The sequence below is a fragment of the Cynoglossus semilaevis genome, chromosome 15, assembly GCF_000523025.1.
Source record: "Cynoglossus semilaevis isolate Cse_v1.0 chromosome 15, Cse_v1.0, whole genome shotgun sequence".
Classification (NCBI taxonomy): domain Eukaryota; kingdom Metazoa; phylum Chordata; class Actinopteri; order Pleuronectiformes; family Cynoglossidae; genus Cynoglossus; species Cynoglossus semilaevis.
The window spans coordinates 4,979,344-4,997,148 of NC_024321.1; the positions used below are offsets into that span (position 1 = coordinate 4,979,344).

At 36.9% G+C, this 17,805-nt stretch overlaps 1 protein-coding gene across 1 annotated transcript in view; it reads right to left on the minus strand.

Moving 5' to 3' along the window:
* Window positions 1–17,805, minus strand: part of LOC103390675 (teneurin-3-like) — a 210,477-nt gene that overhangs the window by 167,662 nt on the left and 25,010 nt on the right. The window contains 3 exon segments of the mRNA XM_008326610.3: window positions 14,100–14,378; window positions 17,655–17,779; window positions 17,781–17,805. The exon segment at window positions 17,781–17,805 is cut by the window's right edge and continues 322 nt beyond it. Of these exon segments, the coding sequence (XP_008324832.2) occupies window positions 14,100–14,378; window positions 17,655–17,779; window positions 17,781–17,805 (429 nt within the window).

A 17,805-nucleotide genomic window follows, 5' to 3' on the forward strand; every position in this document is an offset into this window, starting at 1 on the left:
GGTTTTTCTTTTTTTTTAAAAAAAAAACCTGTTTTCCGTTGCTTTTCTTTTGTTGGACAAAATTCGCACTCCAGTGCTATAGCACACATTCTGTTGTGCAGCAATTGACAATATAGTGTGTGTTCAGCATATTTGTGCACAAAACAGCCACCGGGAAAGCTTCCCTGACATGACTGCTGAGGAGAAAAGTGACATGAGAGTGGGGGATGTGGGGGTGCAGGGGTGGTGTTCGTCTTCGGGTATAATGAGTTTGACAATGAAAGTGACACTGCGTCCTCCCTGGACCTTGTCGTGTGCTCAATCATAACAATGGCTCACCATTTCCTCCTCTAGATACTGACCTTTCTCCCTTAAGGTAGGAAAGTGTACAGTATGGAAAAGTGTAGTGTACCAGTATGTGTGTGCGTGTGTGTGTAGGTTTGTGTGTGGTTTTTGCCATCATGTGCCATCAATTTCATCCAATCAGTCCTTGTATGTGGACCAGTGTCCTTTATCAGCACTGATTTTACCATCAAAAGTGCAAAACAAAAATGTCTTCAAGAACAGGAAAACAAATCATCCTCATCATCATCAGCAGCAGCATCATCAAAAATGTGATCTTGTTTACCTTCTTTGTGTAAATTGTGTGTTATGTTGAATTTAAATGTATTTTTACCTGGATATTTTAAAGTGTTTTTTATTTTTATTTTAATGTTTAAATGAATATTTTGAACTTTCAACATAAAGAAAAAAATAGTTTGGTTGCCATGTTCGACATTAGAGACTTGTTGTCTTGGGACGTACGGCCCTCTGTGGACCGACCTGTCTGTCTAAATTCTAATGCAAAAACATAAAACAAAAACTTCTTTTAGCTTGAACAACATACTGGGTTGGAGGGAAAGGTTTTGGGGAGCAGTATCTTCCAGATTATATTTTTAAAATCCCACAAGGTTTTTATAAAGTGATTTGATGCCTTCGGACTCGTGAGAAGAAAATGTCAAGAATGCATGCAAATTTAACAAGTTGGATTATTTTCGGCTTTTTAATTCTCCCAGAGTTAAGAAAGTGACAGAAATGGCGACGGAGAGATCCTGAAGGGTGTGAAATGGCTCCGCCTCCTTCCCTTTTCTTCTGCAGGAGACATCAGGACCGACATATTAGTTATTCCCTGCACTCCACGTGTGTGTGTGTGTGTGTGTGTGTGTGTGAAGAGACTGCCTGACTAATTAAATGAAACATTAAGACTATAGAACTAATATATATAGAAATATATCTGATAATATAGGCTCTATCAAAGCCATCTTTACACGCTTCAGCCACAAATGTCCCACGACGACAATAAGGCGTCTAGACGGGATTTTTATAGCCAACATTTTTTTAATGCCATTTTTAATTGTTGTCTTATCTGCAGCGCGCAGATACAGAGATGTAACATCTTTAAAACCACGAGGCATGAAATAAAACTGAAAAATACTCTCTTCCTTGGTACGATGAGGATGAGACACAGTGACTCAAAAAAAAAAAAGAAATTATTCCAACTAAAAGCTCAGTAATTTCAGGCTGTAAATTTTTATTATTATTACTCATTATATTGAAAATGATACGCAAAACGCAAATGACTCTTCATGGGAGATATTAACCTAAATAATGCACAGTTTTGACTTATTTCTTGCGTGCGATCATCTTTTTTGTGGTACTACAGTTATATTGTTTTAAATATATACTCATGTAAATATATTTATAAGTCAATTTACCCTTATTATCAGTAGTGATTAGTAAGACATTAAACTAATACAATATCCATAACCTGATGGTTACACTTAGAAGATAACATAAAAATAAAAAAAATTAAGGCCACATGACAACTGTCAAATGACCACAATTGGCCCCCGAGCCAGAATTTTAAATTTGCAGATATATATTTTTTAATTGGTGTTTACAGTCTGAAGTACAGACAGTAACAATGAAAATATCCATAGGCTTTTCGTGTCAGATAATGTTTAAAGTAAATTGTGACATGTTTTTACACTGCAGAAAAACACCTTTGCATTAGATTAAAAAAAGAAGCTTTTATGCATCATTTCTGTCAAGCCTACAACATCCTTCACCTTATTAAGTCGGAGAGATGTGACTCATTGTGTGAACACACTAAAAATAAATCTCTTTGATTCTTGTATCAAAGTGAAAAAAATCCCTGAAATCCTGACTGAAGTGGATTTATTAATGTTTTAGAACAAAAGTCCTATTCTCTCTGCCATCTCTAACAACCCGTGATGTATTGAACATTTTAAGTTACTTTTAATTGCTTACGTAAAAGGGAAAATTGAAGCAGCCCAACACAATTAGCAACATATATTTTTGTGAACACTTTCCTCATTACATCTGGTCACTTAATTGGACTTTGTGCTAAGATTGAGAAAATGGGAGAAATTATTAGCAACAGTGCACTGCACCGAAGCCATGGGCAACAGTTAGTCGTGATATTTCATCAAAGCTGCAATTACTTTATGCATTTATTTCTAAGCTTTTTAATAGAATGCAATGCAATCTTATTACTAGAAAAAAAGTAGAGTTTTCTAAAAGTAAGGCAGTGGATCCAAAAGTCAAAATAATAAACATATGATTTAATTTTACATAGTTCAGGACTAAATGATAAAAAACATTTATCTGCTTCAGCCCATGACTTTGTTGGATGCTCCTTTCATACCATTTAACTAGTTTTATCTTTTGGGCTAACTATTCCATCCAAACATGGTGGCGGGTGCTTGTATTTTTCATTTTAACCACATATTTTAGATGGATAATAAAAAGTAAAAAATATTTATAATTTCTGCATTCATAGTTCAAAGGGACAGGACTTATTCAGATAAAACAAATTCAACTGATTTGAATATTCTAATTAACTTCCCAAGTTTAAACATGGGAAACAAATGACGATAACGCTAGTAAATCAGTGTTGCCATTTCGATACACACTTTGACACTGATGCAAATCATTAAAAGCTTTAAAACCAAAAAATACAGCTGTTTCAGCCTCAACATCTCTTTCAAGGACATAAAGAAAACCTTAGACAAGAGCCACAAGTTCAAAAAGCAACAGTGTGGAAAATGGAAGAGAAGAGACAACAAGCGTGACAGGAGATGATCCTGCGAGTGCGTCACAAACAAAGCAGCAGCGACGCCTCTACATTCAGATGAGATGCCAAAAAGAAGAATCACCTTGACTTACAACTTTGTGACTGTCACTTTGTGGACTCCAAAGAGCGCAAAGGTCAAAGCTACAGCACCAGGACAACAGACAAAACAAATACTCCAGCGGACCAAGCAGAGAGGGAGAGGAGAGATTGTGAAGGGAACAAGACGGCAAACTAAATGGATGAGCGGGAAACTGGTACTTTAGTCTGGGGAGCAGGGCCAAGGAACAGGCGCTGCTGCGGGAAATGAGAGAAAATGTATTTTATCCAATATGAAATGAAAGAAGAATCACTTTCACCTGCTTCCCTTCTTCAGGGGGTTTCCACAGTCCACACGTTTTTGTTTTTTTTTTAACCGTATGCCCTTTCCGATACTACCTCACCATTTTAACCAGGTTTGGACCCTTACTGCTGGCTGTAATGGACTATATATATATATATATATATATATATATATAGTGAGTGTGAGTATATTGTCCAGTGACACATTGTAATTTAGTTTTAGTGTCATTCCTTCTTATGTCAGAATTCTATACACAGAGACATGTTAATAAACAATTTCAAGTGTTGGTGGATTTTAGTCATTAATGTTTATCTTGACAGTGCAGTTCCTTCCAGAACTTTTTACTCCAGCAATTCTATTTGGTCTACTGTCCTTCACAATCTGTTCTTCAACTTTGTCAGCTGTTGTATTATCTATGTACTAGTATCTGTATTCACTGGCCAAACACATGCTGTGCATTGAGATGGTACTTTAGGCTCCAGCTGCTGAGAGAAACAAAAACTACTTACAAACAATGTGTGTAAATAACAATGTGTGTTTGGACCATGAGGATGGAGGAGAATTGTTCAAATTGTTTCAGGATATTAGGTTGTCTGTCATTCTATCCATGCATTACAAAATTGATATGAAAACTTTTTAATAGACAATTTACTTGAAATTCAGACCTGGTCAACCTATTTATATGTGATATTCTTGGCGAAATAATTGAATGCACAAACCAAATTCCTTCCTGGAAAACTGTGTGATTGTGGATTTATTAAACTTTAGTATAAATGTGTATCTTGTCAATGCTGGAGAATACAAAAGACATTTGATACACCAATCAGGAATACAGATGACCATCTTTTCTGTTTCTCTACTTAAAACGTGTGACGTAAATCCAGGATAATACAGGTCTGAAAACTTCATATTTAGGTCCAGTATTTCAATCTAACAAATCTACTTGTTGAATTTGGTATTTTTATTATTCTATACTTATAGAGAAAATTGATCCAAATTGATCACCATGACTGCTTTAGCATCTAAAAAACCAACACAAAAAACTCTCTTGAGGTTTATGAGCAACAGACAGTTATAAAGGCTCAGAGATCCTAAAATATTTGCCCAGAAACAGTGTTCACCACATGTAAACACATCTCTCTGGTCATCTTCATCAGCTTATTAGGTTCTGCATCATTCTTTTGTCATCTGATTCTCCGTTTAACCTCTCATGGAAGAAGCTTAATAAAGCCAACGTTCAAATATGTGACTATCAAAAATCCAGGATGGTGCTAACGGTCTCTGCAGGTCAGAGAAGGCAGCTCCCGCTACAGTCATGCCATTAAACATGTAATATCCCTGCAGCGGTGATGTAAGTTAAGTGCACTGGACATAATAAATGAACATGTGCAATAAACACTGCACAACAGATTTATGTTAGGGCCTGGTAATGAGACAAGCCAGCTGATGAAATGTTAGGTTGCAGCCTTAATTTTCCTGATAACACAGAGTATGTTGTCTGTGAGGATTAATCATGAAAGAATGTCAAAGGTGCTTGTACAAATGTGCATGTATTTCTTTCTGAGAAACAACATGCAGGAGATTAAATCACTATCATTTATGCAGTTTCCTGTATTGGTAAAAGCATTGGCCTCTTAGCCCGGCCTGAACTCTACACGGTTCGAAACCGTGTCCTAGTGCCTGGGTCATGGTCTCATAAACAACCTGACACGCTGAGGTCCGTCCACTGCTCTCCGCCACTTTCATTTTGTGATTGTTCCCTTTAAAGCTGATCAGTTTAACATGAGAATTTACATCTTGGGAGGAGGAGGTGGATTTTCTGGGTTGAGGGAACAAACATCTGATGGTCCATTATTACTGAGGAAATGAGCAGCCATACCTGTAATTACCAATCACACTCCGGCAGCTACATGCTAATCTGTGTTTCTTGCATTGATATTCATGGGGTAGAAAATGACTTCCAGACTATTTCTGTCTGCCGTGGTAATACAATCACTCAATTAAAGCGTGTGATGAAATGAAGTGATCCATTTTCTCCAGAGGATTGGTAAATAGTGGCCGTCATAATCGACAAACAGCAGAGTGATTACTAATCATAGTCACATGTCCACCGGCCTGACGACCGCAGGTGGTAAGATTGAGTCCAGCGTTGTCTTGTCTTTTATTATGATTATTATTAAAAAAGAAAGGTTTAATGAGTTTGTCAAGAGAAATATCAATATGTGACAATTACAGCAAAAAAGCAGAGGTCGAGTAGGGGAACTGCATCTTTAAAGGAACTACAACAACTGGTATAAAGGCAGAATAAATGGTGAATGCTACAATATACAATATCATTTATTTACTGCTCTTATTAATTAAATTAGAGTACCCAAAGGAAACATCTGGGTGGTGGGCAGTGGGTTGTTTCAGGAGGTTTATAGTACTTGTATCTAGCCATCAAAAACTTTTGCACTGCATACTGTGTATGTATACGGACGCAGCAGCAAAGTCACGGTCACTTATTATGATATGCAATAAAAGCTCAGCAACAATAGAGGACGGTAAAAAAAAAAACATTATGAATGTCAAAGTATATCAACTGGGAGGATGTACAAGAGACAAAGAAGAGGAAGAAAAAAAAAAGAAAAGAGACTTATATACAGAATAAAAGGCCGTGGCAAAGTCACAACGGTATATTAGGAAATGAGACAATGAGGTAGTGAGAAGCTATTAAATGTATAAATTATACATTAACCAACGATGCGTAGGAAAGACAGAGAGAGCCAGACCCAGGGACCATCGAGTCTTCGATAATTTTAAATAAATCTCCAGGCTGCAGCAGAGAGGTTACAGCTGTATATTATGAGAGGATAGTTAAGCAACAATAATGGACTATGAAACATAGAGAGAGAGAGAGAGAGAGAGAGAGAGAGAGAGAGTTTGAAAAGTCTTATTTTAAACCAAAATCATTCATTACGTGACGATCGTTACTGTCCATCTTGACAGTGAACTGCAGTACAGACTGTAGTACTAGTGTATTTCTATACTTAGGTGAATTCTGCTCTAGACAGAGGGATAATGGTAGGGCCTGATATTTATAAAGATTATTGGGTTTGATCAGTCAAAATTGGTATTAATGGAACTTTTAAGCCTCAGTACCCACCAGATTTATTTACTCAACCCACTTTCTGGTCATGACCCACCTTTGGGCCAACACTGCTTCACAGTACCGACGGAGTAGAGGAAGCCTGTAGATGTTGGTTAATTAATTAAAAATGCATCATCCTGCAATCACTTTCATTACTGATTGTTTTATATTTTAAGTCCTTTTATTGAAAACAACATTAACATATCGTCGACGTGGATGAAGAAGCCCTGACTTCATATCAAAGGCACATTGTGGTTGCAACAAAGTCTGTTTTGCAACATTGAGATGCAAATTTATACAGCAAGACGCTCCGAAGTCTCATCAGATCATCCACTCTGTGGGGGGTATCTGTGGTGTGAGTGTACAGTTTGTTTTAACACCATGTGCTGCTGTCCTGTTAATGCGTTCACAAACAGAGAGTCACCAATCACACACACACACACACACACAATGATGAATCACAGCCCGCCAGGGTCAGTGTGTCATTCACTGGGCGACAGCTTCAAATGTCACAGAGAGCTGATGTCATCAAGGATTTTTATTTTATTTCTTAAACTCTTAAATAGAAATGGTAAAGTGAGAGACACCTGCTGACACTTTTCTGTCCTTTCTGTCACTGCGAGCATCGACAATGTCAGCACTTGATGGGCGACAGCAAATACGAGACGAAAAGTGACGACAATAAATGATGGCAATCAAAGTCTCCTCCTCCTCCACCATTACCTTTTCTTCTTCTACATCTCACAAGACCACAGATACATTTCTCCAGCTCTGAAAACTCGGTTCCTTTGCCAGGTTTGAATTGTTCTTAAAAAAAAAATCATCACAGATGGACGGCCCTCTCTGATGGAGGAGAAAATGTCTGATGTTATTTATTCCATTTTCTGTGCCATATTGAATTATGAAAAGTGGGTGAGGGAGGATTTTTCTGCCTGCTACGATCAATACGCTGATTCCACTGTCACAATACAAGATGCAGATCAGAGACGAGGACTTTGACAGATGGTGTGCCACCTTCTTCAGCGTGACATCCCACGTGTGTGTGTGTGTGTGTAAATGTCTGTACTTTTTCCGTGCCTCTTCTAATCTTGGAAAAGACAAAGTGTGAGAAACTAAAGTGTGATATGTGTGTGAGAGAAGATGAATACATGCACGGATCTGAAATGCATCTTTTACAGCGCGTACACTTTCATACATTTAGAGGCTTCTGGTCCTGGCTGTACTACAGCTCACTGTCTGCTGTGACTCGGCCACTGATTCCATTAACCTTTTACTGGTACCGATCACACAATGAGTCGGAGAGCAGAGCACCACTGCGGAAAAGGGGGAACGGTGTCTGTGACAAATGAACATCATTTTCTTAAACGTGTCGTTAATCCAGAGATTCTCCAACAGAGTCAAAGTCAGAAAGAGAATTGATGACGTAACGTTTCTACGAGACCACTGCTAATTTTGTGATGTTGGTTTGTATTTATGTCACATTAAACTACAAGTCAACTTTATAATGACGAGTTTGGCTAGAAGATAGAAATCTAGCTAAGCTTGAGAACAAGTCTGTCAAAACTGTTTTCGAAAACACTTTGTAGTAAAATAAAAATGATACATTTTTAAATTTTAAAAATGCAAAAAGATAAACTTAAGTTATATTTGAATAATATTTGATCTGAATAAATATGTAAATTGAAAAAAAAAAAAAACTAGAAAAGAGATTACAAAACATTAGTAAAACTGAAATGAAGCCAAAGCTAAGTATCGGAAAATACCTCAGTGGTAGCTACATGTTCGCCAAACGACCAAAGTGAACCAACAGTCCAGGTTGGCCAATTACCAATAAAATAGAGAAAAATAAAAAAAGATCCAAATTCTCACATATTTCTCTGTGCTGTAAACACTCCTTAAATGTTCCATATTTTCCCAGCTTTGACACTAAAATTATTTTATTGAAAACTATAGTGGAAACCCAAAAAATTCCTTCATGTGCCACAAGTGGATCTCCATCTACATGTTAGGAAAAATCAGGCATAAACGAGAGGCATCTTAAAAAAAAATTGACTTCCTCTCCGTCATACAGAGGGCAGAGGGGCGTCCCCTCCACCCACAGACGTCATGGCTGATGCTTCATCCTGAGGAGGTGGCAGAGTAGCAGCAGCTGCTGTCACAGGCTCAGCAGCCAGTGCTGGAGCTGCAGCAGCTTACAAGTCAATGCCAGGTTCTTCACAGCCTATTAGAAACAGGAGTGAACAGGGCCATGCTGTGTTTCTGTTTGCTGCAGTCATTCATGTTTTATGAGGGATGTAATATTGATTCTGGACTGAGCGCAGTCCACATGGTGCTGGTTGTAGTCGTGTCGGTCTGTGCGCAGCTGTGCAGCTGTGCTGCATGCTGACCTGACAGCCTGCTGTAAAAATAATTATACAGAGCAACGGCCGCACCTGAAGTGTCATAATTCAATATTAAATGAAAAGAAAATGAAACTGCAGCGAAGCATCATCATCGCGCTTTAACAGGAGAATTGGACAGTTTAACCACGCAGTTGATTCTTTAAAAAAAAAAAATCTACCGTCTAATAAGACTATAATCTTGTCTTACTAAAATATAACTGTCTTCTGATTTTACTAAAAAAAATGGAACTCTCACACACATTAAATTAGACTACCTCATGCTTAATTTGAAATGTTATCATTCAAAACGTTGAGAACTACAGTATAACTTTGATAAACTGATGTAATTTTAATGTTTGCATAAAAATCCTAAATGTACACATTTGACCAGAAAATAAATAAATATATTATTAATTGCCTCCATGTTACATAATGAATATGTTCATTCCTCTCATTGAAATTATGTTTCCTTAGAGTTTAATCAAATCACACGTTTTCTTAGCACACTCTAAATAAAAACTAGGTCAAGACCTTATCAGACTGGAGGGATAGCTAAAAAAGATACGCCATGGTTGCTATTTGTGTAGTGGAAAAGAAAGAGAAAAAAATGTGTTTCAGAAATGGAATGATAACATTTTAAATTATGGCTAAAATTGCAAAAATACATTGGTTGATATTAGTCGAATGACACGAAGCACAACAACAAAAGTAAATCAAGGTTAGTATCTCTAAAAAAAGTGTCTCTAAGTTACCTAAAAATGAAAACAAAATAACTGTAAATCAATCAAATGATACCAACACTTTTAAAAATCAGCCAAAATAATTCCAAAACTATGACAAAAGATTGCCCTGAAACAGCTTCATTTTAACCACACGTTTTTGATGATGACAGACATTTGAAATTATGTTTAATACAATTTATTAGGGACTGGCCTCAGAATCCTTCAATAAATTTGTAAAATTTCTGGCAAATTTGTTGACCTATCGGGATAATTGTTAAAAGCTGTGTTTCACTTTTTATTTATTTATTATTTAACTATTTTCTTCAAATATTACCATTTTTTAAAAACTTTTTGTCAACCTAAGCCCAAACACTGCATTCAAAATTCAAAACAATTTTCCTGCTTATTAAACAATAAATCTAATACTTTAAAGGTTCCTGTAGTTTTGCTCTGATTGCAAGAGCTACATTGTAGCCTGGTCAAGTAATCAATGCGCGGTGCACACTGGGGGTGTCGTCCACTGAGACATGCCCCCACTGCTGAGGATCACCTGACCCTTCTTTCAACTAGAAAACCAATAACACACACTCTTTAATCAATCCATTTTGTTTTCCTGGGATTCTATCAGTGGCACAGGGATTATTCTAAAGTGTAAAATCAATGGAGGCTGCGTCACATATTTCATCTGTGTTTTTTTCCCTCCAACAACTTCATGTCCTGTCATAAATAATCTGTTGAGGTAAAAATAACAGTGAATATAAATTGAATGACCTGCAACGGCAGTTGTCTATACATCTAGGACATGTTGAAAATTTAAACACGGAACAGTTGAAACACAGAGTATTAAGAAGTAAAATGAAGACAAAAAACATCTAGCATTAAATAGTTTTAACTATAATAAGACCTTTAATCCAGATATTTAATAATTATATTATTTGAGTACAAACTCAGATTATGAGGACTACAGTATCGACTTGCAGTACAATGGTACACATATGCTTCTAGGATAAAATAACTGTAAATACCCATCAATAAATTAATGTTTTTCTTGCTAATCATTACTGCTAACCTTTGATTTCTGACCTTAAATTTTCACAATTTTGTATTCATTTTTAATTAAATCTAATATCCTCAAGCTATTTATATGGAATTTCTGGCCTATTGTAGCTAGGCTAACACTTAGCTGTCATTTTATATTCATATTTTGGAAAATATTTCATTTTGTTTTGCTCCATGTTTTATCTTAATTTTATTTTTTAGGATACAATTTGGTTAACTTTAGGTAATAGATTTTAATAAGATTAAACCAAGTTTTACTATTTTTATTTTTATTATTTTTTATTATTTTTTCCATAAAAGTCAGCTCCATAAATTCAAAGATAATGGCCGTTAACAAAGAGTGGATGGATATACTTTTGCAACAACTTTTTCAAGTTTAGTCTACAGTGTCTATGGGAATTCAGATAAAGATTTAAGAAGAAAAATGACTCTGAAAACAAACGTCCTATCATTGTCTAGTTTGGAAAAAGCCTGTATTTCAACATGGGATTTCTAAACATTTTTCTATATATTGTAGATGTAGAATATTTGATTGATTATACTGCAGGTGAAGTAAAAAAACGCAGATACAGAGTGCTTTATCTGACAGCACCTATACTGTGTACACTGCATCCTGGCTTTGGAGAAAATAGACTCCAGTGAGTTCAAGTACTGTTTACAAAAATGCAAATGCATCACCTCTGAAAACAACTCATTAAATCTCCGCCCTCTGATGCATGAGCCCAAGTGGATTATTCAATGTCTGAAAAAAACAACAACACTTGTATCAGTCCACACAGGACTGTCTTGGAATCTCAGATCAGGGAGGACGGAACATTTGTAGATCTGACCTTCTGCAGATATGCAGTGGTCGCTGTCGAATGTTGTAGAACAGAGTGAATTAGGGTGAAATATTGAGTTAATTTATGAATAAGTGGGGCTGAACGGCCCCTTGTTGCAGCTTCTGCTGCATATTCACTTGATGAATCCTCTGGATGGGCCATTTCTTTTAGCTGCTTCATTAAATGGTGAAAGTCAAAAGTGCAGAGATTCCTGAAGACACTGAAATCTATGTGCAAAAGGTGGAACAGAGGTGAAGCTTTTCTTTGCTCCAAGTCTATATAATACAAAAAAAAAATGTATTTAATCATCTAAAGTCACAGTGTTCTCTCCAGATACGTTTCACATCACTAAAATAATTAAAGAAGAATTGTACAGAACTTAAAACAGAGGTCACACACGGGCAGACTGTGGTTTGAACGCAGACCCCGACACAGTCCTCCTCTGGAGGTTGTTTAAATTTGTCCGTGCAATTTATTTTAACGGGTGCAGTTTCTCAATATATTATGGTAAAAATAATACACTAATCACATACGCATATTACGGCACGCAGAGAAACTCCACTGCCAGTAAGGGAGACACAGCACACAGGTGAGTAGATAATTCACAGAGTGTCGTTGCCAAAAAGCAGAAAAGTTCCACGTTCATTCTCCCCTGAAGCTGACTCAGAACTTTCGGTAATATTAGGTGGTGCCATGAGAAAAGCTAAAACTTACCTGCACAAATCAGCACTGAGTGCACAATAAAACAGGTAGTTTCAGGCACAAAAAGTTTCTTCCAAAACAGTGCTTATCGGTTTTACTAAAAATATATGTATTTTTTTATTCAATGCGTCATTCAACGCGACCCCTCATTGGCCTCATACCGCACATTGATCAAGCATGTTTTACTGCAAAAAGATGCAGTTACCAGGATTCAGTAACCAGGTTGAAACTTCTTAATTGTAAGCAACAACCGTACTACCCAAACATTTACTAATAATAAGAAAAAGGTCATACCAAACTACTTCAAGGACGTTTTGCCTCCAGCATTTTCTAATTTTGATGTGCGTGAGAACCTGCATTACACTGATGGAGATCATGTAAAAAAAAATCTACAGTTACAGAAGAGGCCTGTGATTTGGAATGTTGAGCAGCTGGTCCTGACTGGAGCAGAGAGGCTTGTGTTTTCCTTCACCACTTAGTTTTAACAGACTTATAAAATGTACACAGTGTGTTGAACATTTGGAAAAAGACCGAACTCAAACAGATTGGTTTGAAATCTGATGGCATTTTGACGAGGGGAAAACTAACACAGCCACTGTCACTGCTGATGCCGATGCTGCTGCCCGTGTCCTCAATGCCCCAACCTCAGCACCACCCGGGGACAAGTTCAACATGATGAATACTGCCATTAAGAAAATGACTTGTCTAAAATGTCAGGAAGTGGCCGGTGTTTTCAGAGTCAGAAGTGATAGCACATAAATGGAAGACATTTTTACTTTTTCGCCCTCTTCTTAATGTTCCTGCCAGGAAAGTGTCATCAAACCTAATTATTCTAACTGCCTGCCACTCACCATCAACATCATCTATGTCCTAAAGTAATTACAGCTTCACATTGGATGAATCTGGATTGGCTATGTGGCTGCTCACGCCGCACCAATCGGAATATAAATAACCAAAAACGAGTCGGAATTTGCCAGGAAACTAGTTTGTTTCGTAAGTTATAGTAACAAGATATTAAACTAATCATAAATAGCTAAATTTACCAAAACAAAATCAAGACAGGGAGCTTTAGCTAAAAGATGTATCAAAGCTATTAAAAAAGGCATAGATTGTGTTGTAGGGATCCAAACGTTAGCTTAGAATTGACAAAGAATGCAACTTAAAAGAAGTTAAAGTACAAAGGTTCAAAGAAATAGAATGTCTTAAGTTAAAGAAAGAAGAAAAGTCTACAGATTATCTATTAAAAAGCAGCATCAATGACATGTTAAAGTACCTGCTGTCACCTAAAGACTTTTTGGTTAGATTAATTAGATTGTTGTTCTACTAACAAAACTGAGGTTGTATACACACACATCTCCTTCAAATATTTGCCCTTTGCAAATAATAATAATAAAAAAAAAAATTCTGTATCTCATGTTTCCAACAGATTTGCATTTCAAACCATTTAATCACCCATTGTGCGTGTCCGGTCAACCACTGAAGAATTTCTGAGCACAAAGCCCATCTTTGAGGAGACGCGAGCCCACGGGGGAAACTTTATCAAACTCCTGCTTCCTGTGGAGAGAGTCCAGGTGACCAGCAAAGACTCAATCACACGGAGAGGAATGGAAGTGAAGGGAGGCCAAATTCAAACTCTTTTGATCCACACACACACACACACATGCACAAAAGCAGCTGCAAGTGTCTCACCAGATACCAGCAGCACCAATCACACTTGCTCTCTCCTCCACCAATCAGGAGCTTGTCTCTAACCATAACCCAGCCTACTGCTACTTCTTTAAGCACTGAAAACCATAAAATCAGGACACAAAAAAGCGTGGCTCACTCACCCATCTCGTTGTCAGATTTATTGTCCATTTCCGTGTCGGTGAGCGTGAGCGCAGAGTTGGAACGGCTGGAGAGGCAGGAATTCTGCCCGGACTTGGCCCCGGTCCCCCACAGAGACATGGTGCGTTCAGGTGACACAGGCTCATGGTTCTCTGAGGCCAAGACGGTTCCCCTGGAATAGGTGCTGAGCGGGTGGGAGAGGCCCGTCTCGGGGCACAGAGCCAGGCCTCGGCGAGGGGGTGGCTCACAGATGCCGAGCTGCCTCAATGAAAACGTCTGCCCTGTGTGTGTGTGAGGAGGACACAGAGTTGTAAAAGTTAACAAACCAAGCAACAACCCGGTTAATGACCAAGAGCTGGGGTCTACTTAGAGGAACACTTAACCTTCTGAGCCCCCGGGACCAGGAGCGGCAGTTAAAGAGCGAAGAAGCTCTGCGACATCCTCCCATGATGCTTTAACAAATGTCAACGTTATGAAGAGTGTTTTCTTTAACTCTAATCATAAGGGTAATAAAAAACGATTTTCACATTACTCAGCTCTACGAGACACTAAAAGGACACACTTCTGCACAAAACACACATTTTAAACAGTTTAATCTACACTTAAAAATTCAGAGAGACAGATAAAAAATAAAAAATAAAAATGAAATGCACCAATATTTATTTACTACCTTGATAAAGTCAATCAGACACATTCTGCTCCGCAATGAATAATCAACAACACACTATTTTGTTTTATCTTTGTTTGTTAGGCCTCATTACTCCAGGCTAAGCTGTTGAATGGAAATAAATAAATAAGAAATAAAACTAAATTAAAGCCTGTCAGGCCTTCAAAGACACTGAGGGAAAATTAATTATATTTTCCATCTTTTAAAGACGTGGGTGAGTATAGTTTTATTTCTAATAAACAAAAACACCTCAGTAAAACTCTCTGCATCAAAAGCAATGTTCTGCTGTTTGGAATTTTCATGTAAAACACGTCGTGACAAGAACCAAGAATATCTGTCACCAGATCAAATGCTTCACCTCACTTTTTAATTAATCCATTTCTTTTAATCTTACTTTTTTCCTGAGAATGGTTTCAGTAAAATATCTTTTACTTTGACATGTTTGTTTGTTTTTTCAAAAACTAAAAAGTTGTGCTAACAGCTTTACTAAGAATCCAAGGAAGTTACTGAAAGTTAAGTTACAAAAACAACCAAGAGGAAATTTAAAATAAGGTTAAATAAAGATACATTAGCAAGTTTAAAAAACATGGGGCCAGAAATTATTTTAGATTAGGCCAGATTTAGCATACAATTAATTAAATAATCATACGCAAAAATGCAGCTAAAAGCTACGTAGAAAAAATAAAATAAAAACAATTGTTATTTCATGTTTAATACTGACAAAGGTGAAGCCTTTTGTGTTCTTTAGTCTAAAGGGTAAATAAGACTGAGTAAAACAGGAGAATTACTACAGTACCTCGCTCAAACAATATGACTTTGTAAGTACAGTAGCAAGAATCTTTTGTTCAGAAATGAACATAGTTTATGTACTGTTTTTTCCAGCAATTAAAAACAATAAAACAGTAATACATTTGATGTGGAAAAAATAGAAAAGCTTTTAAAAAGTTTGCCATTACAGACATAAAAGTGCCCAAATAAATAAAAGTTTGCTATAACTGGCTGAAAATTAGCCAATTTCAAAACCCAATAACCCTGGTACTAGACTCTGGACATGCAAGGCCACATTAATAAAGAGCACGTCTACACAAACGTTCCATTTAATATTGGAATTTTCCAGAAGTTGCAGCAGAGAATGTTACAATTCATTAAAATTCTTTGGCCAATGCATTTTCTAGTTTTCTCTAATAAGAGTTGGGAAAAATTGATACGAATGCTCATTAAAACTAGTACAAAAACAACACTGATGTTGACCTTTTACACAATTAAAAAAATAGAATAAAGTCCAAGAAATCTAGAGGAATAAAGTGTGCTGTATTTAAATGCTTTTCTAAGAACAACGTAAATTAAGATGCACTAAATATAAAGAGAATCTTAGCACAGCTGTTGTTCCATTTCCACACATTCACATTCATATCTGACATTAACTGTAATAAAGGAAGAAGCAGTAGTGAACATTAAACGCTCTTGTTTTAAAATAAAATAATAATAATTAAAAAAAAAAAAACGTTTTCTTCCTATGACTTCATCACAATCCCATTAATTCTAAAAACAGGCACCAATTAGCACGGAGAGAATGTAAGGCCGGGCCACTAATGGAGAGATTTTCTAATTGCAATCTTATGAGCCAGAGGAGTGCCATTAAGCAGAAGAAAACACTGCTCAAACTTTTTAATTACAGAAATCAGCGCACTTTCCAGCAGCTCATTTAAGCAGGGACTTATTTACCGAGCTCTGTTATTTTAACACAGCGCAACAGGATTTTTTTAAGGTCAAAGTGAACCTCACTCAAAGTGAGGCAAAAAATGTGTTAAAAAATATAATGAGACAGAGTCTTAGTCTGACGTTTTCTACCGGGGTTTTCTTCCATTTTCATTGACTGTGGTTAACACAAAGGGAAACGGGTGAGGATTAAATGGTAAATACAATTTACAATAATAATAATTTGAGCAAACACCGTATGGAACAACCTGAATCTGGTCTATTAATGAAATAAGGCTAACATTTTTTGGAGCTAAACTCCTTCCATCTAAATATTTATAACCCAAAAAATGTAGCTGCTGTGTGACAGTACTTAGTATTGGTATTAACTTGGTATTAACCAATCATTATAGGTGTATTATCAGGATAAACAAATCAGAAAAGGTAAAAAAAAATAAATAAATTACAGTTTGAGTCTTTGCTGCCTACACAGGCAGCCACAGGAGGCGCCATTAGGTATGTGGTACCTCTGGAGATTGAACCCAGGACTTTCTGTGTGTAAGGCAGGCATAATAACCACTACAATATTAAAATATATTTGGAAAAATATTTTTTCACTGATTAGAACTGTTGTTGTTGAAAAATTCAATCTTTTTTAGTTAGAACTTCAGCAGTTTTTTTTTTATATAATTTTGCCAGCTCATAGCACATCTTGGCTCAACCTTTTTCTAGTTTCATATTTCGTAAACTGTTTATATATTTTTTCCAAAAACATTGGAATCCCATCCAGTTATAAGTACCATACTTACCAGTCATAGCCTCAATCATGGCCTATGGATTTCTCAGCAGGATATGTTTTGTTTGAAAGTAAAGTATAAACTTCAGCAGTGTAGTAACCCCAGTTATCCATAACTTTAAAGTCAACTGACCCACAACACACTAGAAAGAAGTAAATATTCAGTCCTGTGAATTTAACTACATTATCATTCCAGAATATCTGTTATGCCCTGAGAAATATGTGCTATACACACATGCGGAGTCACTTTGATAAATATTTTGTATATTATCACAGAAGGAGTACTATGCCCCCCGGTATTTTTCCTCTTTTCCACTGCCCCCCCTTGTTAAAGAGAAAAGTTTGGACACCTCTGACATGTCAATAAGCAGATGTTGTGTTTGGGCTCTTGCTGACCTGGTCGGCTGTACTCTGCACTTTCCTTGTGCACCATCTCCTTGACTCTTCCTCCAAACAGCATGCGTGCAGGGTCATGGTCGAATGCCTGGAGCGTCTCGCTGGAGCTGTAGGATTTCTGAGTGGGCACTCGACAGGGTCCTTCCTCTCG